General features: G+C 36.9%; 1 protein-coding gene across 8 annotated transcripts in view; it reads left to right on the top strand.

Moving 5' to 3' along the window:
- The first annotated feature begins 2,799 nt into the window (after positions 1-2,799).
- OtopLa (proton channel otopetrin-like a) overlaps positions 2,800-26,687 on the top strand; it is a 30,070-nt gene continuing 6,182 nt past the window's right edge. The window contains exons 1-8 of one of the 8 annotated variants that reach the window (XM_029317990.2): positions 2,800-3,328; positions 11,707-11,951; positions 12,564-12,706; positions 24,129-24,471; positions 25,187-25,295; positions 25,386-25,546; positions 25,868-26,024; positions 26,114-26,625. In XM_029317990.2, the coding sequence (XP_029173823.1) occupies positions 11,742-11,951; positions 12,564-12,706; positions 24,129-24,471; positions 25,187-25,295; positions 25,386-25,546; positions 25,868-26,024; positions 26,114-26,625 (1,635 nt within the window). In that variant the 5' untranslated portion in view covers positions 2,800-3,328; positions 11,707-11,741. Of the gene's footprint in view, positions 3,329-7,226; positions 7,653-9,829; positions 10,061-10,542; positions 10,763-11,706; positions 11,952-12,563; positions 12,707-17,009; positions 17,714-18,581; positions 18,810-23,118; positions 23,940-24,128; positions 24,472-25,186; positions 25,296-25,385; positions 25,547-25,867; positions 26,025-26,113; positions 26,626-26,687 lie in introns of those variants that run through there. The other 7 variants (XM_029317996.2, XM_029317992.2, XM_029317989.2 and 4 more) reach the window with 7 other exon arrangements.

Genomic DNA, 26,687 nt, shown 5'->3' on the forward strand with positions numbered 1-26,687 from the left:
CCCTCAAATTAAATCTAATGGAGAATGAGATCCGCATCGCGCGCGACTTTCACTTTGCAAAATCCGTTTCGCGCGAATTAAAAGGTACTATCAATTTACTTGATGAGTCTATGTCACGAATAAATTGTAATTATGTAATAATTACCGCTTGTAATTCCAGTATTTATTTTTAATTTTACTATTTCATGCTTCATTTTATAATCTATAATGTTGCATTAAATATTTTTTTTAAATGTTATATAGAAATATTTTATATATATATATATTAAGATTCTTACATTTGATGTGATGGTTGATAAATCGCGTTTTCGCGAAATTTATATAATGAAACATTAGTATTAATGAAATTATTAACAATAATGCATATTGCGAGCTGCTAATATACACATTATATCGTAATGAGTGTCGTCGTAATGAAAATTAACAAAATTAATTCGATGTTATATATTTGAAAAATAGAGACTACAAAGAGGATAATTGCGAGTGTTTCATATGCTGCTGATGTAACAGGAGCGTCCCCCTGAGTGCTCTTAAGACATAATTAATTAAATTGACAAATGGAGAGTATACGCTCTTAATTATTCCATCGTGTCGAATAAACTCGATCGATTAAACATATACTTTAATTAATTCACAAAAGTATACACAAATATTACCCGATGCTAATTATCGTCTCGTTAATTTTTAATAGACATTATCAAAATTGTATTCAAATATACGATGGCTTATCGACTTAAATCAAGAGTTTCCGCAGTATCCAAAATTTTTAATTTATTTCTACTTTTTTAATTTATTTCTTTCGTATTAATATTTTAATTAATTTCAAAATTAATTAAAATATGAATGTAAAAGTGAATGAATTTACGACGAGAGCTACAAAAAGCCAAAGCGTGAGTCGAGTTCGCGAGAACTGGATGCACCGCGGACGTTTTTATCGCGGCACGTGAGAGGATCGTTGCATAAGAGAGCGTGCGAACGAAACGACCCTTGTAATGTCCGATGTTTGCCCGCAGGTTGCCGCTCTGCGTGGGTTTATTACTTGTTCTCGGTTTCCGCAGGCATCCCACGTGATCAGTTCGCCTCCTCTGCATGAAAAATATAACGGAGATCTGGAACGCGCGTCGACGTTTATAAGGGCATCCGGTAGAAAATAGAATTGCCATTTACTTGTTGCGTACGTATAATTAATTTGCGATGAAAATAAAGGAGTGACAGCTACATAAATAAACGAGAAAAGCTACGCTAATTGACAGCATTTGTTAGTTCGTGCTGATGATAGAAGAATGGTATATTAAGATTTCTTTCTCGCAGCTAAGTGATTAACGCCTCTGTCAATAAACGGATACCCAAAGCAATTTGAAACGTTAAAAAATGTGTCGGAACTTTTTTCTGCCCGAAAAAATACAAAGGGTCTTTGCATGTGAAAATCTTTTAAAATATAAAATATATATATATAACAGGAAAAAATGTTCAATGCCCAACAGCTATAATAATAATACTATGTAATAAATAATACTATAAAAAATTGTTACAGTATAATGTATTAAAAATGCACAGTTGTACTCATACATGATGAAAAGATGAAAAAAAAATTATATCTTGACAGAAGATTTGATATTTGTGTATATTCCTTCTTCGAGAATACACAATAACTAACGGAAGGAAAAATCGGAGCGCTTCAGCTAACGACTTTAATTATATTGTAATAATAAAAATAGCCTGTCAGTCGATTCCAGGAGGTAAATATTGTGTAAAAAGTTTACCCTACTTTCGCTTGCAAATTAACCTCGTTATAACATCGCTGCGATCCTCTCGATCGGATTCTGTCGCAGAACAAAAGAGAATAAGGGGCGAATATTCATGTTTCGTGAAAGTCCTCACTCGTTCACGCGCGGACAAAGAAGTAACAATATCTTGTATTATATGCCATTATTGAAGCAGCGCGATGTCTCCTATAGACCAGACTGTCCGATGAATCGTAGGGAGAATATTCGTAATTACCGGCTAAATCTACCCCTCGTCGGCGTTGCCAGGTTCCGAGCATTCAAAAGAGGGTGCACAGTTTTAGTCGTCAAACCTCGCAATACAACCCCGCAGTCATCGTTACACACAGCTCGGGGGGTTTAAGTCGTAATATATAAAATCAATATACCAGACTGGTTTTTCAATTGGCTTAAGCTTCTCGGAATACCGAAAGACGATCAAAAATTTAAATAAAAACATATATAAAACATTTTCTTCTAATTAATACATATAAAAAAATAATATCAAATATTATATATTACAATTAATATTTTATTATGGTATATTCAATGTATCTAATAGGCTCGTACAATGTATTGTTATTGAAAACATTTTAATCATCTTATTGCAATGTGAAGAATGTGGAAAATAAATGTTTGCCGCAAAATCTCTCCTCTTCGAAGGCGCCTATAAATAATTTCGCAAGTTTCCAAAAGCGCACGCCTCGAGCTCGTCGATGGCGAGAGAGGACAAAGACCGCGGGCGAATTAACCCTACCATTTCACCTGCAATAACCCTGAAGCCTCCGTTCCATCGTACGTGGAGCGAGGCAGTTTCGACGCAACAACGAACATCATCGCACCACTACCATCTAGCCGGGGAAGCGTCAGTGTTGCCCACCGACGTATAGTATATATATATATATATACCTATATACGTAGGGGACAGAGGAACCGTCCACGGGGGTGGAAAAGCGGGAATCGCGGGAGCTGTGGGTATTGATCGCCTTTCCACATTGCATGGGGGTGGCTTCGCGCGCGCGGCGACCCCCATAACCAACTGAGCGTCGCCATTACACCGCCATGGGCGACCGCGCAACGTCACAGGGAGTTCTAAGGGAGTGAGAGCCTGGAGCCGGCCGGCATCGCGCGGCGAGATCGAGTTACGTCGTGCACGCACACGCGGAATCGGGGCTTGCGAGCGATCTCACGGGGGTGAAAAGGAGGGTGGCGGAAGACGAAGAAGTCGCCAAGAAGGACGGGACGAGAAAGAGAGAGAGCTTGCGACCGGCCGCTTCCGGGCAGGGCGCAAGCTCAGGGATCTCTCCTTGTTTACATCCGCCCTGCGCTAGCCTATACCAGCACGTTGCTTCGAGGCTAGAGCGATCGACGCCACGTTGTTTAGTTGGAAGATTCATTGCCGTCTGTGAGATCTGATTGAAGAAGAGAATCCGCTTGCAAGAGGGAGCCTTTCCTAGGCGAGGAGGAGACAGTTCTTTGCTTTAGGACGAACCCCTTCCTCCGATTGGGAGGTCAGGGACAGGACTTGCCCATGGCACGAACCCGCTTCCTCGATTAATGGGCGCGTGAGTATGTCTACCCATGTGGGCTGCCCACGGGTGCTTGTAGTGAATTTTTTACTCCTTGTGTTATTGCTGTGAGCAAGTACGTTCTCTCAACAATTTACGTGTTGCGCGCGCGACCATCGACGGGGATGTTTGTGTCACGTGCATGTTTCGCATGCTGACTTCCGGTCAGATTAGTCTAATTTGTCGGCTTTTGTTTTTGTTTGCGAGTCGCGCGCGAAGAATGGTGAGATTTAATTAAAGTGATAATCGATCGTGGCGCGCAGCAAGTATGTGAAATATGTTGATGTTAGTTAACGCGTTACGCGATATTGGACATTCATAACAGACAGGCGATTACACAAAGTTGTTAAATTTGAAGTTGATTTTATTAAAAGCTGATTAAATTATAATAGCAGTGGGAGAAAATTTTAACGTGTTGGTTTTTTTTTCTTTTTTTTTTTAACACGATTCAAATTTCCATATACTTCATAAACTTCATTTAAATTGCGACGGAATAGTGCGACACGATTTAAGTTGCAAACTTATAATATTCAGATATAAAATTAAGAATGATTAATTAAATATTAAATACAAATAGGAAAGGTCTAAGAGCCATACGCGGATGTTTCTTCTCAGTCACATATTATTCTTGGTTTACCACCAAGATTTTAAATATGAAATATCTCATATTTGAGATTTAATTTCATAAACTCCTATACCTCCTTACCGAAATAAAGAAATAAACGCGAGAGAAATAATTAATTAAATTGACGAGAGATATTATTTTGCGATGTGATTCAGATGATCATTGCCAATTACAGAATTTATGGCTTGGCTTTTGATCTGAATCGACAATACAATATTTATTTTTTACGCTAGTTTCTCGGTCAATAACTTTGTAGCAAAACAATTTCATGCAAGCAATATCGATCCTTAAGTTTGTTGCGTGTAAACGCATGCAATTATTATAGTTCTTATAAAATGGGGTGCATTTTTTACAATAGCCGAGAGATTTCACGAAAGTTATTGCAACAATGCAAGTCATCATAAAACGCGATATATATAAAGACAAGGTAAAGGGCTACAAAAATAAACTTTAAAGGTAGGGAAAAAAATGTACGTCATATATATATATAAATATGTATGCGATATAAATATATGTATATAAGAAAAACATAATAATATAATTTAATTTTATATATAAAAATTAATTAAATATATAAAAATATATAAAATTATAATTAATTAACTAAAAAATATATAAAAAATTCATTAATACAATTTAAATTATTAAAAATTGTTTTCAAACTAAAAAGACTTGAGAAAATATTATTTGATTTTTTATCTGAATTAGAAAGTAAGCATAAGTAATGTACGTTTTGAAAAAAATTGTTCTTGCGCTTCCCTGCATCATGTAATCTTGCGTAAACGAGAAAAACGTGCGGCGCGTTTTAAATTATACGTGAAAGGGGAGCGTTTAGCGAGCTGACAAATGTGCGAGGCTTCTGTTCGGCCATGCCGCGAACCTTGAACTTATCGACCAGCCTGTATTTATATTACAACGATCCAAAAATCGAGTCAAGGCGAATAAAAATGAGAGGACTGTTTGAGTTCTATATACGCACATACATGTATTACGTCGCCACGTTCGCCAGATCTTAGCATTGAATTATAGTTTCATGACTGACAATGAAAAGAAACAAGAGCATGGTCAACCTTGCCGAATATAATTACTTCTCTGTCTTTGAATCACGCGAATGTCGATGAATTCGTCGAAACATGATCAAGCACCAATAATGAAATAGAGTACGTACGTAAAATATTCAATCAAAAAACTATCAATCGAAACAAAGCATTGCTCTGTCGAAGAAATATGTTTCTTTAGATAAAGTTGAAATAGCGAGGGCTCAGAAAACGAAAGAGAAATCATGGTAGATAGAAGGCAAGGAGGATATGTCTGTCATCAAGTGGACTTCTTTGAAGTAGCGATGAGTGACAGAGTATGTGTAAAAGATCTAAGAAAAAGTTCTTATGTATCTTCCCGCCCCACGATGTCCGCACAAGGTAATCCTTCTTTTGATATGCCAGACCGGAAAGGATTGGTCAATGTGTTAAACTTCAAAGAGATTCAATGGGTGACAAACAAATCATTCAACGAAAAGATACTTTGTAAAAGTCAGAAGAAAAAACATATTATATCAGAAATAAAATATTAAAATCGGCTCCAACTAATTCTAAGAAAATAATCGAAAAATCATATATATTATTCGCATTTCTTTTATATATATATATATATATATATATATATATATATATATAAGATAGATAGAGATACCAACTGTGCTTAAATTAAAAGCAAAAATGAGCTTAGCATGACGCTAACTTTCGCGTACGTTATCAAGTTACTCGCCTCGAGTAAACCAAGAATATCTCCAAGAATATCCACCGTCGACGAGCCGCGATTCGAAAAGAGAAAGGATCCCGCGGGGTATTCGCGCGACCATCATAGAGTCAGAATTATTCGCGCGCGGGACACGAAACGCGACGCGAGTGCCTCGATGCAGCAGCTGCATTCGATTATAAACGCGCGAAGTGAAACGCGTTCGAAGCACTATCGAATTAATCGTCGACAGGAAGCCGCGTAGTGTGATAACTGTGTGTGTGAAAAGAGTTAAAAATCATTGTTTTATTTATTATATCGAAAAATAATAGCAAACAATATATATATATATATATATATATATAATTACGAACTGTATGGATTTAATATTGGCGAAGAAAAAAATTGTAGACGGTCTTTTTGATAAAAAATAATATTTTTTTAGAAATATCGATTCTATTGAAACAGTTCGCGGTTGACTAAACCGTATTTCGGTTAATTAAACTTTTCGACACGTTGAGCACAGTGGATTTAGAAATCTTTCCCTCAACCTGATCCACGATGGAGGTAAGAAATAGAAAATTGGCAACAAAATTTTCTTCTATCACTTTTACGTAATTATTCTCGCAGCTCGTGTAGAAATTCTAATTTGAAAGTTTTATTATTTTATTTTATTAAAAAGAGACAATATCATTAATGGAATCTAATATAGTATTAATTGCATAACACATTATAATTTTTAGTTAAATAAGTTTAATAAAAAGATTAAGAATTTTTTTACTTTCAATCTCGTTGATTTTTGGAAATAATAAAAAAATTAGAAGCACTTAAATATATTTGCATAAAATTGTTACACGCGTTTAATTGAAAAAAATATTGTAGAACACGCGCCGAGTAGAAAGCAAGTCCGGCGCAAATATTTCCGAGATAGTAAAGTCAGAGGCGGAAGGGCAATAACAGTTGTAATTACCGTAATAACAGCGATTACTATGCAGCGCAGTTACAATCGAGATAATGTCGAGCTTCATAGAATCATGCTGTTCTCTCTCGGAAATGTTGTGTATTCTATTCATATATCTCGAAAACAAAAACAATACCGTTCTACTTTAATATTCTAATCAGCCTTTTTCAATATAATGTATTTATGCACAAAATTATGACTAAATAAAAATAGAAAATAAAAATAAAAAATTTCGCTGATATACTTAGAAAATCCTGACATAATTCTAACGTAATTAAATATAAAAAAATAAAAACAAAAATCGACACGTGAAATTGATAACTCCGTTTGAAACGGAAAAAAAATATAAAAAAAAAATATTTTTAAATACCAATAAGTTGTAAAAAATTACCGACTGTGTCAAAGATCGAGCGTCATTGACCAACTCGACGCTGCGAGAAGCATCCCCTCACAGAGGAGCGGCGTGATAGCGAATCGGTCGATGGATAGTACGTGGGCGTCTCGACGCCGGCGTCGGTAGGAAGCTCACAGGTGGTCGCCACGCAGTCTGGCCGTGTTTCGTGTCGGGGTGCCGTGCCGTGCCGCGGCAGCGTCTCGGCGAGCTGCCGCTTTTTCGAGGTCCACGACCGACCGGGGCCAGAATCGATCCGCGGCCACTTCCGGCTTCCGTTTGTTGTGACGCCCGTGCGCGCGGGTGCACCCCAGCAATAACCGCCTCCGCGATTTACGTGCATATATGTATGCATATGTATGTATGTATGTGTGTGTGTGTGTGCGTGTGTATATGTGCGTGATTCCGACTATCTTTCGCTATCTGTACACGAGTCACCGCGAGTGTTCTATCATCGTCAACTCGCACATGTAAGCTCGCGCCGATTGCCGACACGCGCTTCGAGATTGTCCGAATGTACGCGCATACCGGTGGAATCTCGCTGATGTAACAAGTCAATCAAAAGCCGGGATAAATTTAATTGAATGCATCGTGGGAACATTGCATAACAGTAATCCAGCCATCACTTTTCATCCCTATTATGATCATTAAATTCGTACGTTAGCGTTAATTGTACTTTTGGATAGTGTTGGAGTATTTTGTATTAATTTTAGAACTTTTTCTCTGTTGCTCTGAATAAGGAAGAATGCATAATAATGGACAATTGTCTCTTGATTATATTATATTTAGCTTTCTGAGAATTGAAATATATTTTAGGTTTGTCAATATATGCTTCATTAATTTAATAGGCCATCATCACGTTGTGATCAATAAAATTTCAATATTAAAAAGAATTGTCATATTAAAATATTTAGAATTAAAATTAAAATTATGTAATAAATTATGAATGAATAATTAAAAAATTGTAAATTTAAATGTACAGTTCTGTACTTTACTGATAACTTCGTTATATATTTGCGTTAATTTTTTTTATTTCTGGGATCTTTTTATTAAATCCGCGAGATTATAACGTTCTTGTAATTCTCATTCGTTGAGCCAGTTCTGCTCGAGACGTGTTGCTTTGCTGACATAACTCGTGATATTCGCGAAATAAAACTCTTAGTTTGTCAAGTGCCAAGTGTATCTACTAATTAGTGTTAAAAGTTATACGACTACCGGATGATTTTATTTTAACCTCTGGCGAAATAAAAAAAACGCTTCAAGTGAATTAGAACCTATAGAGCGTTCTTGTACCAAAGCACAAGGATAAAGTAATTAGCCAACACAGAAGGAACTTATTACTTCGTTACAAAACTCAAAGCCGGATTCGACGTTACGTTTCAGATTAAACGTTCGACATATCAGAGGACTTCAAATTTGAAACCCTTTTTTTCTCTGTCAATTCTCTTCCTTTCTGCTCATTTTACTTTCAGACTTTAATATATTGTTCAACATTTTCTTAATAGAAAATATCAATTTATGTAAAATACAAATAATTATTTTTGAATTTAACTTCTTGTGGAAGTAATATAAATTTTATTATAACATGAATGCGGAAGTAAAGGAAGATTATTATTTCAAATTTTGCATTTCGTAATATAATTTTTATGTATTGAGAAAAAGATTTCAATATAATGTTTAGAATACAAATTGTTGAAAACATTTTATTTTGAATATTCGATCGATCGATCAGTGCCACATCAAATATGAAGATTTTTGTTTAGTTTTATTACAATCAAATATACCACTGACATAATGATCGAGATAAAAAAACCGTAAAAAAATAATCTTACTAATTAATGATAAAGTGCGCAAACTACGAAATGAAATAATAAACCTATTCTAAAAAAAAATATTATTAGAAACATTTTCAAAAAATTTCTTTAATGTTAATATAATATATAATATCGATATAAAATTTACAACGCGATGTTATATAATATAAAATTATTATGATTATAATTATTTATTCAAAGAATAAATTGTGTCATAAGTAACAATTGAAATAAAAATAAATGCATAATCTCGAAATTATCCCAACCAATATTCAGGTTACTGGAATTCGATGACAGAAAATTGCCTTCGAGGCATTCTCGAAACCATTATCACTGTTTTGGCGATCGATACGTGTAACATGTCGCTCGTGACAGTATGAAGGGTCATTAAAATCGGTCCTCGTTCTCGCACGAACTTCGCCTGGAGACGAAGACAAAAATAATTTCGTGCTTGTTGACAGTGCACGTGTGCATACACCTTTTCACGTGTACGTACAAAGAGAAAAAGAGAGAGAGAAATAGTGAGAAAGGGAGAGAGAAAAGGAGGGCGCTCTTTGTTCTCCGAAGGGAGAAAGGACCGCGAATGAAGAAGGTACATTGAGTCTGAAGCGAATCATAATTAAAGCAAAAGCGCGGATGTCTAAATATATGTATTCATGTGGTCGATGATGGATGAAAATAGGCAGAGAGGGAGAAGTACGGAGCTTGTACGAGAGCGAGCTTTCAGTGGGCATCGCGACGTCGCAGCGTCGTCTAAGTTCGCGTTCGGTTAGGTCAGTTTTCGCTGGAATTTTCGGTTCCCATTTGTCTTATAAATAAATTACTATGATAAATTACTTGGATTAGGTACGATGTAAAATTCGGCTTGTAACTGACAGACTTAATTTTTGGTAACGTAATTATTCACAAAAGCGGCGCGAGCGAAAAGTTTTATGTTACGAATAGTAATGTTTACTCATATAAAATGAAATATCGCAAGGAGAGAGTATCAAAAAATTATTCGTTTGACATATAAATTTTTCATTTGTAAATATGACTGATATATTTATTTCTTATTGTGCAGACACTCGAAAAATGTGCTTATAAATGTCATTTCCCCTATAATTCGCACCGTAAAATCACTGTTCCGTATCTCCATGAAGCTATTTTGTGCCGCTTGTCTTGTTCTTACAAAGATAGACACTGTAACCATGAGAGAAGATAGGTCAGTAACCGTCTTCGAATTTCCGCCACCCTTCCAGCGCAGTATTGCAATTCGAAGATAAAGTGATTCGCTTTCTCATTTCAGAAAATCCATTCGTACGATCAAAATAGATTGATTCGCTACAAATGGAATAATAAGATAATAATTTGATAGTAATTCGGGCACTACCATTTTGCCTGAAGCTAAATTTGAAAATCAAAATTGAATAAGTAATATGCTTAAAAAATAATAATAAAGCACTAAATCTGTATGAGAGCAAATTACGTAAATAAGCAATTAAGAGATTTAACTTGATTTTAAAAAATAATCTATAGTAAAATTAGAAACGATATTTCGCCGAATCGCGACATCGTTTCGAAGTGCTCATTCATTTTCTCATCTCGCTGTTCGGTCGCGTTTCTCGGAGAGCATTTCCACGTGGAAATGTATGCACGTGACCAGAAGAGCGCGCCAATCGCAGCTCCATGTTTGGCGATCTCCACTATGGAGAGAGAGAGCCAGGAGCTAGTTAACAACGATGAGGCTTCCTCCTGAGACAGTCCGATTTGACCCGATCGCGATTGCACTATCGTTCCGAGCTCGATCTGTTTTTCATCGAATTCTTACGCGACAGCGAGTCTTCTCTTTGGGTATTAAATGCGCGTTTAAAGTGCGTCATGGGTACCGTGGCATTAAGTAAGTTCGGTGGAATAGTTTGACGAGGTGATGTGCAAAATTTAATTTTTTTTTTTCAAACATGAATCAGATTATTTTAATCTTAAAAAATTTGCAAATGCAATTGAAAAAAAAAAACAAATATTACACGTACAATTTGATACTAATAATCATAAACATTTTTAAATGATAAATCTTTACGAATTAAAAAATAAATATGTTTTAGGAAGTTTATTTGTCTGACCTAATAATGACAATCGATGTAATAATATATCTATGATTCACCACAAGTTTCTCGTTTCATTCGATTATATTACTCTATCAACTAGATACAATTACATCAACGATATTTCGCAAATTTTTAAATACATATTTTATATATTAAAATTATTAAAAATTTAAATAAAAAGATAATAATGCATATTTATAAATTTATTTGTATAAAACTTTATAATAAATTCAGCTCAATTTCGAATATTCTTCAAGAGACTTATTTATTTCTAGAAATCGTAACTTTTCTGTTCTCTTTTATTTTCCTGAACATCAAAAATACTTTAACATTCGTAAATCAGTACAGTCTGTAAAAGTTCTCCGGATAATTGAGAAGCTGTAGACTTAAGAGATCGCACGTTTAATAAAATCAAATAAATCCAATAAAATCCAACGAAACGATTTACAAAAATATGTTGTAAATAATTATTTATTTGGTGTTATATGTGCTTTTATTAAATCATTTTGCTTAGATTTTTTGTCGATCAATTTTCCATAGATTTCAATTAAAACATGCGTACAATTATAAAAAAATAGAATTTTATTATATTTCTTTTTGAAAATAGCCACCCATAAAATGATGAATAGAGTTACTTAACTTTCTTGATAGATTAATTTCTTACGAAGATTTTAATTTTTGTAAAAATTTATATACGAAACGAAGTATATTTGATTGTACAATTCTTTCGCATATTTCTAATTCTTGTCTCATCCTTCCTCAGATCCTCAGAAAGACAACAAGGAAGACACTGAAGAGATGCAACGGTGTCCCTATCTACATGAGATGAAAGAGCGTTTGCTCTCACAACCGACACCAACTGACAGCTTAGACATGGAACGACTCGACGGTGGTACTCCTGTCAAGGAGGCTAATCTGCACAACGATTATCCGGCGCATACGAATCCAGGCGTGATACCTGAACCTCCGGAAATGCCGCCCGATTCTTTAATCGGTACCGTTGTTAAGGTGAGAAATTAAACATAGCGCCGTAATACATTGTGCATAGAAGATATAGAGCTGTCTCATCATCCAGATATTTATGTAATGCTTTTTTAATCAATTCAACAATTTTTTAAAAATACCGTTATTTATTAGAGTTTAATTGTGTAAAAAAACTATAAGTTCATCGATATTGTCATTGAAAAAAAAGAGATGAAAAAATAAATAGAAAGAGCATATGATAATTTTTCAAACGCCTACTTTTCTAAATCAATAAAAATGTCATTGATTAAAACAGTAAAAAAAATTTCACGGAAGATCAATGAGTATTCAATGAAAACTTATATTGCATTCTTCAGTCTTGTTTCACTAATTATTGATGAGATTAAAATTTCATTTCTATTTGCAGTGCTGCTTATCAATTATCTCTCTCTCTCTCTCTCTCTCTCTCTCTCTCTCTCTCTCTCTCGTCAGACAGGATATACTATTCTATAATTCCGTTTAAGAGGATGTATATGTCATAAGACGGAATTAAATTGTAATAGCACATTTGTACACGACGAATAATTTAAAAATACGTTGAAGCGTAAAAGTTCTCTACTGAAAAATTTAAATTCATTCTCGTTACGGTGATTTCAGCTCAACTCTGATGGCTATGGTTCGCACACGTCGCCAGCGCATGCGAGGCAGCCCTTAGTTCCACAGAATGCGAATAACCCACCCCTCTGCCTCACTCCTACGTATTCCGGTCCAAATACTGGCATGCTGCCAAAGAATGCAAAGTAAGTATACATTCTGACAAATACACGTTCTCAAGATCCTTGACTGCAAAGATACACAAATATTGGTGATGTGATATCCACCTTGCGGAAGCTATTTTGAAATATTTAACCAATTCTTACAGGAAAATACTATATTTCTCTCAACAGGAAAGGTGGCATTCTTAATCTACAGTAATAGTAATAATATGACAATAGTCAATATAAATTGTTCTGAAAAATACTTGGCATATATGCTTATAAGATTCGCGCGCGCGTTTTTTGTACTTTATCAATTTAAGTATGAACATTCGGATCACGTGTTAATCCGAAAATCACTACACCACGTGGAACTCGGATAGCGTGCCTCAAGTACATTGCTTATCATTAAAGAGTCTCTGGAACCCTTCGAACGATTTAAAATAGCTTTAGAGATACTTACAGTAAAGCAGTTACACGTTTTACGATACACGGATACCTTACAGACGTCAGCTCTGACTTTTAGCAAGCAAGTAGCTTATAATAGCGCTGTATATTTATGCGTTTCAAGTTTATATATTTAACCAATATATCGATCTATTACGTAATTAAAAACAGAAAAGTATCATTAATCGTTTAATAACTATTTAAAATATATAATATATTTAATAAAAAATAAGAGATAAAGTTAATATTAACTACAGAGTATAAAAATGCGCGTAAAAATACCTACTCGAAAAAATATCTAACTTTATACATATTTTAATAAGCTAAAAATTAATTAGCTCAATGAACACGAAGATCTATTGCGATCATCTTCTCTCTGTGGCGTAAAATTCATGTCACATTATAGACAATTTTTTAATCGAGATCATCGAACGTGTCGTAAACTGTGAGAACTTGACGCAGCAATTTACGCTCAACCAGTGCACAGCTATTCATTAATATTCGCTTTTTAAAGAGGAAAGTCGTTTTCGAGTACCCTTTAAATAGGACATAAAACCACATAAATAAATTTAACCAACAGCAAATCTGAGAGAGAAAAATTAATTAATAAAAAGATCAAATATGCACAAAATATCTATAAATTCGATTTTATTTGATAAATATAATTAAATAAATATACACTTGATAATAATATAAAAAATATAAAATAAAATGTACCTAAAATAACAAAAATAAGAAATAATAATAATATAATAAATAATTATATAAAAACTCATACACACATATAATGCACACATGAATTTATGATATAAATGAATTTGGCAATGCATATTTTACAATTTTTTAAGAATAATATAATTTGCCGATTACAAAGAAGTTTAAAGAATCAAGTGAAAGTCTTGTAGAGAAGATGATCAGTATGTAAGGTCCTATTTGATTCTATTCTAAACATAAAAATTCATTTTTTATTTTTAGAATAAATTTTTATTATCGTATATTTTATTATCGTTTTTTGTGATCTCTCACTCAGAATTTAGTTCTAGGGACGCGAAATCGTGGCAGCACTGCCAGCGCGTCTCGAAATCAATACTGCTGTGCGTGAGTGTCTCGCCTGTCGCAATCCTTGAAACGCAATATTACAGCACGCAGAAAAATACTGCGAACGCGAAAGCTGTTGTGCTCGATTTAATTGTATAAATCAGATTAGCACCGACATTTCTCGCTTAATTTTTTTCTATAGGTTTTATCTCACCTTTATTAGGATAATTAATATCACGAGATTCTTACAGATATGTTTCCCATTCACTTCGTTCTTTTATGCTTTCTTGCCATCTTAACCAATTTGCACAAAAGAATAATGAATAATAATCTGAGTAAACTAAAATGAGGATACATTGTTTAATAAAATAATAAAGATGAACAGAAGATATTAAAGACACATGTTTTAAAAAGATAACTGGATCAACTTTTATAATTACGATACAATATTTAAAGACAAAAAGAAAATGCTTAATCTCGTTACATTTACATGTCTTTAAAAAGTTGGTAAATCTTGATGAATCATATTTAATGACAAATTTATTTAGAAATTAATCTCAAAGTGCTTTCACAATCTTTAGCATCCATATCTTCAATAAATATTCAATATCTGTAGGAAGAAAATTGCGACATGGAACCCGGAATTGAAAATGGACCATCGCCAAGTCTCGTCATTTAGCTGTCAAATAGTGTTAAATTTGCGCTAACTAATATTACGAAAGTGCAACGCAATATATGCTTTTAAATAAACTCTTCCCAAACACGTGCAGTACGTGTCAATTCGTAGAGTGTAACTTAAGAATGTTTCGTAACGTGTTTCGGGTTTCGTTCTCGAATAGAAATCAACAATCTCAATACTGAATATTCAATATTCAATCATTGAAAATCGCGAGCTAGAGTTTATGCTCCAAATATTATATTATAATATTGCAGAAATTATCTGGAAAATACAGTAGAAAAAAAATTCGCGGATCTTCCCACGAATGTGCGCTGCAATTTTTCCTCTGCACACGCATTCGCAAAGAACCGGCGATCTGATCTCTTTTTTTCATTACGACTTCTCATCTCCATCAATCGACGCAGCGTAACGCGGCCGCGCAATAAATTCCGCCGAATCCTCGGCCGATCGAAAACCAATTCCGGCATTCCAGATTGACAATCACCGTCTTCCAGCGTCTAGCGCGCGCTTTTCCCTCTTCGGTCATTCATCAGATCCGACATGTCAAAGTTATCGGCAATCAAGACACTCTCGTCGCAGACGATCTTTGACTTCGCGAGAAATACGTGCGAGAGAGAGAGAGTCATACGGACGCGAATTTCGCGCGTGAGGAAGGTCAGTGACCTCGGTGGAAGCGTTATCGAGCGGGTCAGTGGGTCGCAGAACCACGGAGCATTTTGCCCTCCCTCTCCTCCTCGGCACCTACCCCTCTGTAGCCACCCCCTTCGCACTACCCACCGCGCCCACCCCTCTCGACATCTTCCCGTGAGATAGACGATAGCTGAGCCGAATACTCGGCTTCGAGTCTCTTCGACTTTGCGAAAATTCGTCTCTTTATCCAGGTAGAATTCGGCTGGATGACAGGTTCTTCCTTGAATGTAAATACTAGGAAACGACGTTTGAATCGTGCGCGAATAAAGAATCTCGTCAGGTTTAATTCGTCACAAATAATAAGATGCAATTTAAATTCGACCAAAAACTGGCTATTCATTTATTGAAAATAAGTACACACTACGTTTCGACCCACATTGTGGTCCTTTTCAAGTGTGTTGTTCTTATTCAGTAATTACATTAATTAAGAATAGAAACATGAAAGTTGTCCTGTCATATCGACAATCTGTTAGCTACCCAATCACTGGCGATCAACAATTAATCGTGAAGATTTTTTAATTCGTCACATTTTATAGAATTACATATCTTCTTTTGCGTATGTAATCTCTCGATAAATTCTAAACGTACTTGATTTATGTGCGAGCAGAGAAAAGGTCTATTGTGTATGTTAAAATATATTTTGCTCTGTCCGAGACGAAATTCAAATCGGAAAATTCTAGGAGCAATTTTTAATGTTCATACATGTAAATTGAAGTGCGTTTGATGTCTGCTTTGTGCAAATAAGATATCATTGAGAACATATCTAGGGCAACGGGCGCATCAATGAAAATGAGTCGCGAAAAAGACGGCGGGACGTGTCTATATAAAAAATTCACGACAGGTGGGAATTTCTTTACAGAGAGAAAGAGAGAACTTCTTTCTAAACAGTTCTAATCGACAGAAGTTGGCAAAAAGATTCGTTGAAAAAAATTGTAGCCGAAATATATGAATAATGAACTTGAAGATCTATACAACATTTCAACTGATTGTGCGTGCATTTAAATGTCCACGTGGAAAATTAATTAGGCAATATAAAAGATTTCTGAATCGCAGACGGATTTATTGAGAATGGCAGTGCAGCTTTTTAAAGCTCTATTTCTTGAAAAGAAATATGAAGAAAGAAACGATTTTGCACCTAAGAAAAATTCATACGAGATTTTCTGAAAGAGAAGTGGTATTCTGAGGCACCCGAGCGAAAAAAGAATCATAAAGGAGAATTGAAGATGAGGTTTAGAACAAGAATATATGGGAAAAATGCTGCGCCAGCTATCTATGCAGATGAAATTAGCCTACTAGAGTAATCAAAGAAATGGAAGTGTCCTCATTTTTACGCATGACGGAAACTCAACTAACGACGAAAACATGGTCGTGCGATTTGTCGATGTTACGAGAAAAAATTATACAGAAAAAAATAACAGAGAGAAGAGCCTCTCGACGAAAACTATTTCGTTCCCTTCAACGAGAGCTATTTCTTCGTCTGGAAGAAAAACGTCGCGGAAGAAGGCTGTGTATCGTTAAACATCCGCGATTGCTTTGTCGCGATTCTCCACGCCCTTAAAGGGGAATTTCGAGAAGTGGTCGACGTCACGAGGAAGAAGTGGAAGAAGAAGAAGAAAAAAAATGCAAGCAAGACGCGGGAGTCTCGCGTACCATAAGTTGATACGAGGAGGACAGGGGACATCATCTCTTGGAGGTGAGGGAAAGAGGAAAGAGCGAGAGAAGCTGGAGTGAGTTGGAAAGAGGAAGAGATAGAAAGGGAAGAACACCCCCGCGGCTCTATATAGACCAAAAGCACTCGCAGTGCGCTTGTGCGAGAAGCTGCCGCTGCCCGGGAAGAGATCTCCCGGCCAGCCTCAGTCTCCGGGATGCTGGGGGCGGCGATCGTGATTCTACCCCCATTCTCGTGGCGCTCCGATAACACAGCCCGACTGATTGCAACGCGGTCCCGCTTTGCTCCTCGGCAGCAGCCGCGCTCACGAATTTAAGCCCTTCGTTCGCTCTCTCGGCTCGCTCCGGCGCGCCGCCGGCCAGCTCTCTCGTCGTCTCCTTTGAACCCTTTTGGTCCACCCTTCGCCGGCGCCGCCGCATCCGTTCCCACCCTCCGTCTCTTCATCTCTCCGCGTCCACGCTTCACACCCTTTTCCGCCGAAGCCGGGGCGCAGTCACCGCGAGGCCCTTCAACCAACCGCCTCTCGCAGGTGAGTCTCTTCCATCATCTGTCGTCGCGAGTGCGTCGCGACGCTAAACAAAGTGGTGGTCGTCGGTCAACGGAGCGTATCAGTGCCCGATCCTGGGAGAGATTCAACCGCGCGCGCTCGTGTGTGCACGGGATTTTCCATTAGCTCGTTCGACCGAGTACGCGGGATCAGAGACTTTACGAATATTGCGTATCTCTGTCTCTCTCTCTCTCTCTTGGTTTGCCTTTGTTTAACTTCTCTTCCGGTCAATCGCCTCTTGGTACCCCGATACTGAATATTTTCTTCCTCCGTTCTTTCCTCGCTCGATTCTTCGAATTGGAATTCGCTCTACGGAAGAATCCCCTTTCTCGCTCGCGAGGAGTAAACAAGTGATTTATTATTTAAAAATAGATGAACGCAGAGATAATTGTTCTCGTTCTCGGTTTGAACGAAATGTTTCAAGTATGTATCAGCGTATCAGATTTTAATATATTACTGAATCATATTACGTAATACGCAATTACGAGGGAGAGAGGGGTTTTAACGATTCAAAAAAAAATTGGTGGAGAGTCAAAGCGCAGGCGCTTCCGGCGAAGCGGAATATAACCGAAGAACGATAGAACGTAACAGATTTATTCCCGACTCTTGAAATTGATCTGTATATTACCACCGTGGAAATGATTTTTTTTCGCGATTAATTAATCCGATTCCGAGCAGAACGGTAATTCCTATAAACCCAATTTGTACCGAGGCGTGCACCAAAATGGCGACGTAGGTACCAGTAAGCTCCGAAACGCACGACCACCACCTCGTAGGGGGCACTTGAGTACGCGGGGGAGTTAGATCGATTTGTTACGAGATCGCTGAGTGTCTTTTTGACAATCGTCAGGAGCTTGTGAAACGAGACGAAATCCACGATGGTGGGCGGTGGTGACTGTAAGGTCGCTACCGTGGAGGTAGAGGCAGCCGCCGCGGGCGACAACACGGCGACCCTTCCGGTCACCAGACCCCTGAATCCGCAAAACTCGCCGCCGAATGCACAGGACAACGCCGAGAAGAACAATGCCGCGAACAAAGAGATGGAGCTGAAGAACGTGCGATCGACGCCAGCGAAAAAGTAAGGCGCGCATTGTTGGGATGAATGAATAAAACGATCTCTCTCTCTCTCTCTCTCTCTCTTTGAATTTAAGACTCTCGCCCCATATATATATGTTTGCATTCTATACGCATAATTGATCGAACAAATATTCGCACCGTTCAAAACGTTCTTTGTTTTAACAGAATTTTTTTTTTTCGAATAATATATTAAATAAAATATTTTTTGTAGCAATATATTATATTTTTTTATGAAATTATCTCAAGAAGACATGTAGATTGCAAAGACTTTTTTGATCCATACTGTTATTTTATTTCGAATAATTTCGCTGATACATAATTACGAACTCTGGATGTTTTTCTATGCAGGAATGAAATCTAGGTCAAGTATAAGCATTATTTAGGCCGATGGTAACGTACACGTTAAGAGAGTATAATTATTTAACAACACGTTAATTACGTGTTTGCGAATTTACAGCCCTAGAACTGGCGTGACTTACGCGCAACGCTGATTCTAATCGACCAAAGCATAATAAGAGTTAATTAATTCGAGAGTAATTTAAATAAAAATTTTATTTTACGTTTTAAAGTGTTGGGAATCGTAGCACAGTATCGATTAAATTAAAATTTAATTTTTTATCGTATTATATAAATATACCGAAACTATCTAATATTTATGAAGAAACTAATAATTTTTATCGCATTTAATTTAGATGCTTAAAACACGATATTTACAATTTCCGAGCTATTTCGTGTGTGGTACGCAATATTAATTTCCGGTTGCGCATGTGTAATAGCACAAATATTATAACTTTACGAATGAAGAAACATCGATGCGTCTGTCTACAACGAAAACATTCGTATCCGAAGCGTGAAAGGCAACGAATCGTACACAGTCACAGCTCTATGAGATTAAATAAAATTAACTATGCAGAAGATTTGCATAACGTTACGATTTACGATTTTCCACAAAGAATAACATGATATTAAATTAAAAAATGTCAAAACCGCGAAAGTAATTTTTCGCAGCGCATAATAAACAATTTCTATATGTATACAGCCTTCACAAATCAAATATTCATACCAATTTGTATTAAATTAACATGCGAAGGCTGGACCTCTGTTTCCGAATAATTACAGAAGGCTAGAAAGCGTCGGTCACACATTACCGCCGTAGTCTGCTCCCAAAGAACATCCGGCTTGCGAGAAAATAGTAACAGGGGCTCGAAATGGAAACGAGATAGTCGAGTTTGGCTTGCATTTCTATTTACGATGTAAGTTCGTTAACCCGTGCACGGCTTGGATACGTGACGCTTATATCACGTCTATAAACGAGCGTGCATAATATGTATGTACACGCGCGACGAATAGCAATTAATTAACCTTCGGTGAATTAATATCGTTTAAAAAAAAAAAAAAAAAAGATAAAACGAAATGGAAATCCGCGATTTCGATTTTTAAAAATGATTGAAAAATTATTTTTACTAACTACTATTTGAAATCCATATACAAAGCTCCAAGGTGACGTAGGTGATGGCTTCACGGACGACTTGATATAAAAAACTAGTACAGAGTCCGCGGATAAATCGGACAGTTCGCGCGCTACTTTTCAATTGACTAAATATCGATTCGACGACAAGTGTAGCCATATGCCATATGTGCATCTCGCGACGAAGCAATAGGTATCTCGGATTACACAGCCGCAGTCGCAATTGCATTAACACGGTCTCGAGCCAATGCCATCAGCAGTCTACGCGTTGCATCCGCCACAAAACACAGTGCCGCCACAAATCTCTCGCGCGCGGGTGTAATTCTACCTAAATTTAATTAACTCAGAAATTGAGATTTCCGACCGTGTTGTTGTAAGCGCAAAGCAATTCCAAAATTTATCCAAAGTCCGGCGATTAATCAAGGTTTTGCGAGAAATATAGTGCACCGTATCGCAACAGCGGTTTCGCCCAAATTTCTAATTCAAAAATGTCAAATGCTAAGACGGATTATAATTTAATTAACTATATAATTAAGTATAATATAATTAACTAATTTTTGCGAAAGATTAAAAAAAAATTAAATTGTAATTTAATTTTAATTAAATTTATTTGTAATTTAATTTAACGATTAAAAAAATTCGTTAAACAATCATGATTAACTAAGATTGTTCGAGATTGATTTTTTTCGGTGCGAAAATAAGTCAACCGATCAAACAGTCCGTGGCAATCAAGAAGAATCGATGCAAATCCGGTTATCGCCAATCATAAAATTACTGCTAGGTTTCTCTCGTGTGCCGGCACAGGCAAAGTAAAGAATGTAAATGACTAAAGATCTAACTATCGAGGTTAAACGTACAAAGGTTACGTGTAAAATATGGAAATAAAATGTATTACGTATTGAGGTAAATTGCGTATTTAAATTGCTGGAATAGCTTTTTTCGATGCATATAATCGATACAGTAATACCCAATATAGGTACAACATATAGTATTATAGTATTCGATGACAGCGATTTAAACGAGGGTGACTTTTAAGCTCGATTCGAATATACGCGGACAGTTTAATCCTCGAGTAAAGTTCCGGTTGAAAGGATTTGAGAAATGACGGAGTCTTGAAAACGGATGAGACGAGGTTAAGCCCATAAGAGGGCGAGGAAACAGGGAGGAGCACCGAAAGTAGGTACTTCGAGATATCGACCAGTCTGGACCGTTCCACGATTCCACGTCCGCGCTACTGTTACCATTTACTCGCAACGCTCCTTGTTCGCGACTGGAAAGAGGCTGATTGTGCAAAATGCGTCGTTTCTTTCCCGTATAGGAAGAAAAAAATTGCGGCCACTTTGCCTCGATAGTTTTGCCGCTCTTTAGAGCAGCTGTCTGCTAATTTATTCCCGATAAAATCTATATAGTCGCATGGAAAACTAAGAGATGTAAAGATAAAAAAGTTCTATATAATAATAATAATAATAATAATTTTTTATATTGCTTTTGTATAATTTCAAACAGGTAGAAGTATCGTGAAATTTCCTGAATTTGTAGGTCAGATAATTTCCTGAACTCCTGCCGTTTTACGGTTCGACTCGGTATCAAGAGTCCGCGTAATGAATCGAATAGATTGAGATACTGTGCAATACCCAGCGCGAGAAACTCATCCATTGTCATTGAAACGCACCAGCCCAATTGTGGTGAACAATAGTCGTGAGGTCTGCCCGATCAATTCAATTAGGAACGGCTTAGTTAGACGGCTCCTCAGCTAATTAACATCAATTCGCGCAGTGTAATTAATACGTTCGCTTGCTTAATATAAATTCGCGCGTCGATAAGATCAGCCAGCAATATATAAAAGACGTACCGAAATCATTAAACTTTCTTTTTACAAATTCGTCGATTAATTTTATAAATGTGTATTTAATTTTTCTTTAACAAATTCACAATTTTAATTCATATATTAATTATAAAAAAAAAATATACAGTAATAAAAATTGATAAGATAAATGACGATCCTCCTCGTCATATTCTATGAATAAAATCACCCGTCAATTAACTGAATCATCTATAATTAACGCAATATCCTGGGCGATTCTTTGATATTATAAAATAAATTATAACACGAGAGAGTGAAACTTTAGAAGCAACAGTTTTAAATAAAATAGCGATCCACGTTCTCTCTCGTGAAGAGACGGAAAATATCGCCACCTCTGCTCGAACGCGCATCCCGCTTGTCTCGCACATCCGGAGGAGAGAAAAAATCCCTGACGCGAGTGTGAGTACGACAACACACAGACTCCGTACGGGACACATAATAAAGTCTGCGCCCCAACCCCCTGAAATGCCACGGTGACAAAGGGCGGTTAAACCCTTCTCGACGTAGACGTAACGCATACATGTGTCGCGCGGGCGTCGTTGCATCTCGCGAAGCGGAGCGAATCCGATCCCTCTTGCGTGCGCGCGGCCTCGTTTTCCCGTGGAAGAGCCTCATTTCCCGCGCGATTGATTCTTGGTGAGATCGCGCGGCGCCGGGTTTGCGACCGGCATTATATATAGAGTATCGATTGCGCTGCCTAACCTTTAAGCGAGAAAAAGAGCGTAACGAGGATGAGGCGCGCGGATAAGTACGTCCGAGATGTTCGAGCGGCAGTCATGCTCGTCGATTAAAAGCGAATGCACCAGGTCAACTGTTATTGAAGATCGACCCCGTTGTTGCGTTCAGAGTAATCTTCCGTTTCCGAGATCGAGCGGTGCACAACAATCCCTAAATTCATTGCTATTTCATTAATTCGTGGAATATTTTCTGAAATATTTATCATTTTTTTTAATATTAATTTAATTCTGGTATATTATAAAAAATATATATAACTAGAATTAAATTGATATTCAAAAAATCATTATATATAAATTTATTTACATATTTTGATTAATCAATAATTCAAGTATGTCAAGTGGCTTCAATTAAATTGTGCGTGTCAATTTCTAAGAAAATGCATTATAATACGATTAAGTGACGTGTAATTTTTCTTTGACATAATAATCGCTAATATAAATCTAATAAAATAAATGCGTGATATTTGAATGCTCGTGTGTTTGTATTTTCATAAATGATTCTTTGATTATATATAAAGTATCTTTAATTAATAATAAAAATTAAATTTATAGGTGTGTGTTATGTGTAAGCTAAATAGAATATCGAGGACACCCGGTTATATTCGGTGATAACAATGAAAATTCGATGAGGCGAAACGTCATCATAGTTGAAAAGCAAAAACAGAAATAGCACGCTCGTGTGAATCGACTTGTGCAATCACGAGCGCAACAGTCGACGCTCGTTATTAATCGAAGTAGGACACGGTATAGACGACATGTAAAACGTTTAGTGCTCTTACAGGCAATTAATAAATTGATAAATAGTTAAATATACATAGTAACACATTAATTGAAAAAATATTTTAAACTGTGCAGAATATATGAAAGCAGAAGTTGCTGCGCAAAGAAAGTAAAACGTTCATTAATAAAAGCAAATAATTAAAAGTTATTTCGTCGCGTGCAAATTTGTTTTGCAACCAACATCATGGAAGTCGAAGTAGTACCGTTCGTCGATAGTAAAACAAGCAATAATGATATACTGCCACGACGAAGTAGCAGGGTGCAAATTGTTCAAAAGAAAGGGTGAGATTATTGTTTAGATCCAACAAATCCGACAAAACAATTCAATTATCTATTAATGCAACTGATTTCTAATGTTATCACACACGGACTGAATGACAATTTGACGTTTATTGTCATATTATTACGAGATGATACCCATCATTTTATTCCAAGTACAACAAAAGTTTACGGACAAACTTTTCATTTCAGAACGTCGCTCTTTATCATCATGAGCTTCATCTACGCGAAACTGCTCGTAGTCGTGTGCATCACTTACGTGATAAGCGAAGTGGTGACGCACAAACTACCGCTCTACTATTACGAGGGATTCTTCACGTATCTATACGGCATGAGTATCCTGTTCCTATTGTACGTCTTCTGCTTCCTCTTGCAAGAGAGCGCCTGCTGTGCAAGAGGAAGTGATACACCGCCACCGCCACCAAGGCCACCTAAAACTGGCTGGACCTCTAAGGAAGCTAAGGACAAGACTAAGAAGAAAGACAAGAAAGAAAAAGATCAAAAGCAACCGAAGACCAAACCAAAGGAAACACAGGTTTTTCGAAAAAAAAAAATATTTGCTATTCTGAAAATATTAGCAACAAATCAGCCAAGTCAATTAATTACTCAACATAATTTCAATTAATGATCAATGTTAGATACTTATCAAAATATCGCTGCATCCTTTAGTAATCGATTTATTATACATATTATTTATTTAACAGTTTTTCTATAGTTTTTAAAAATTCTTCGAGAGATTTTTTAAACAATTTATCGTTTCTTGCGATAAAATCTACTGAAAAAAGTTGTAAAATTATTTATAGCCAGTTTATTTAAAGATAATCAAAATAAATTTTAAATATTCAACAGAAACGTGACTCACCGCAACAGGTTAATTTCGTTTCTCGAGCAAGTTTCACGGCTATGTTTCAATGGCATGTTACCCATGAAACGTATTTTAAAATTAGCACGTGTAACACTTAAGTAATGCGGATACTCTTGACGCTGACGTAATCAGGTCAACCATTGCTATCAATCGTATTTTATGTCTATAATATTTCGAACGCAAAGGCATAATTTCTCTTTATCGTATAAACAAATAAAATCAGTTTATAATCAACTTTAAAAATAATTTTTAAACTCAATTATTTTCATGTAATACGCCATATTTCTAGCTTTAAGCATATTTCTCTGTCGATGTAAAATCAATTTTCGAGTCTAAAATTAGATTTTTACAATTAAGTATATCTTAATAAATATCGTTTTCATAGGATGCAACCGATGTTGAAGCTGGCGTAGCCACGCGAGTCTTGCGAAAACGAAAAACTACGCAAAACGATCATAGCCATGGAAGTTTCTTCCTGAGAATCGGCGCAATAGGTGAGAGAAATGTTTGATGATACTAGAAATTGCTTCTAAAAAACGATGAGAATAACAACGAAATAATTAAACTAATCACGTCGTAATCAGCTTTCGGACTGGGTACTATGGTATACAACGGTTTGGAATTTGGCGCATTCTTCGAGGTGCCACCTACATCACCTTGCTATCAGATATTACAAGGCGTCAACCCGGTGTTGCAAATGATCTTTACCTTTATGCAAATGTACTTCATCTTCATGAATTCCCGAGTACGTATATGCAATTCGAAATAACCCAGACAACACCAAATCCAAAATCGGAGCATATCTTTAAGATATCTTTAAGATGTTTTTTGGATGTATATATATCTTATAGAATCTTTAAGACAGCTTTAAGAAATCTTATGATATATAATATTATATTATATCATATAAGATTTCTTAAAGCTGTCTTAAGGATTTCTTAATGATATCTGATGCGCCAATTTTGGACTTGGTGCTGTCTGGGCAATAGCAAACGAATACAGATAAATAAAAAAATGTTGTTAAAAGCAAACTGTATCGCGTATGATATTATATTTCTGTTCACAGTTGAACATTCATCGTTTCAAAGTCATCGCTCGCTTCGGTCTGATGCACGTGGTCGCGACGAATCTCTGCGTATGGATACGCACTCTGGTTCTGGAGAGTCTCAAGGAGATCACTCAGTATCATAAAAAACTAGGCCAGGTTCAGGCGGGGATTCTTGGTAAGCGATCTATTTGCGGACTCGATTGCTTTGACGATTCAAAAGCGCTTCTCGACGACATGTCAATAACCGCGCCCCGACACTTGCAGAGAGCATCAAGCAGCACTCGATGCGAAACGCCGGGGCGATATTGGGTACCGAGCCGCGTGACATGGCGCAATTACGGGAGGCTCCTCTCATGACCTCCACGAGGTCGACGACCATCGCGCCGACCATCACGACCAGCGCGACCGTGGCAGCTCTGGGCCGCGTAATGACGACTACGGCGAGATCTGTCGCGGACGCGTTCTCCTCCAGTCCGGCCAGCCCGTCCACAAGCACTTGGACGACTCCGTCCACGACGACCCCGTCGACCACCAGCTCGATATTGCCTAATCTGACCACCAGCGCGGCCACGACCCTGTCGACTATCCTGACCACGTTCACCCCGTCAACCACCAGTACTTCTACCACCACCACCACCACCACGACTACCGAAAGAATCACCACTATCCCGACTACGACGAGCACCACCAGCACCACTACACCGGCTACCACCACCTTCTGGTCTCAGATGATGGAGTTCATGAACGCGCCGCAAAGCGATATTATGGATAATCAGGTTCGAGTTAATTTCCAAATGTTTCTGAAAATGGATGCTGTTGATGAGACGATTGATCATTG

This window comes from Nylanderia fulva, unplaced genomic scaffold (assembly GCF_048542155.1).
Source record: "Nylanderia fulva isolate GAGA-0341 unplaced genomic scaffold, ASM4854215v1 Scaffold12, whole genome shotgun sequence".
Classification (NCBI taxonomy): domain Eukaryota; kingdom Metazoa; phylum Arthropoda; class Insecta; order Hymenoptera; family Formicidae; genus Nylanderia; species Nylanderia fulva.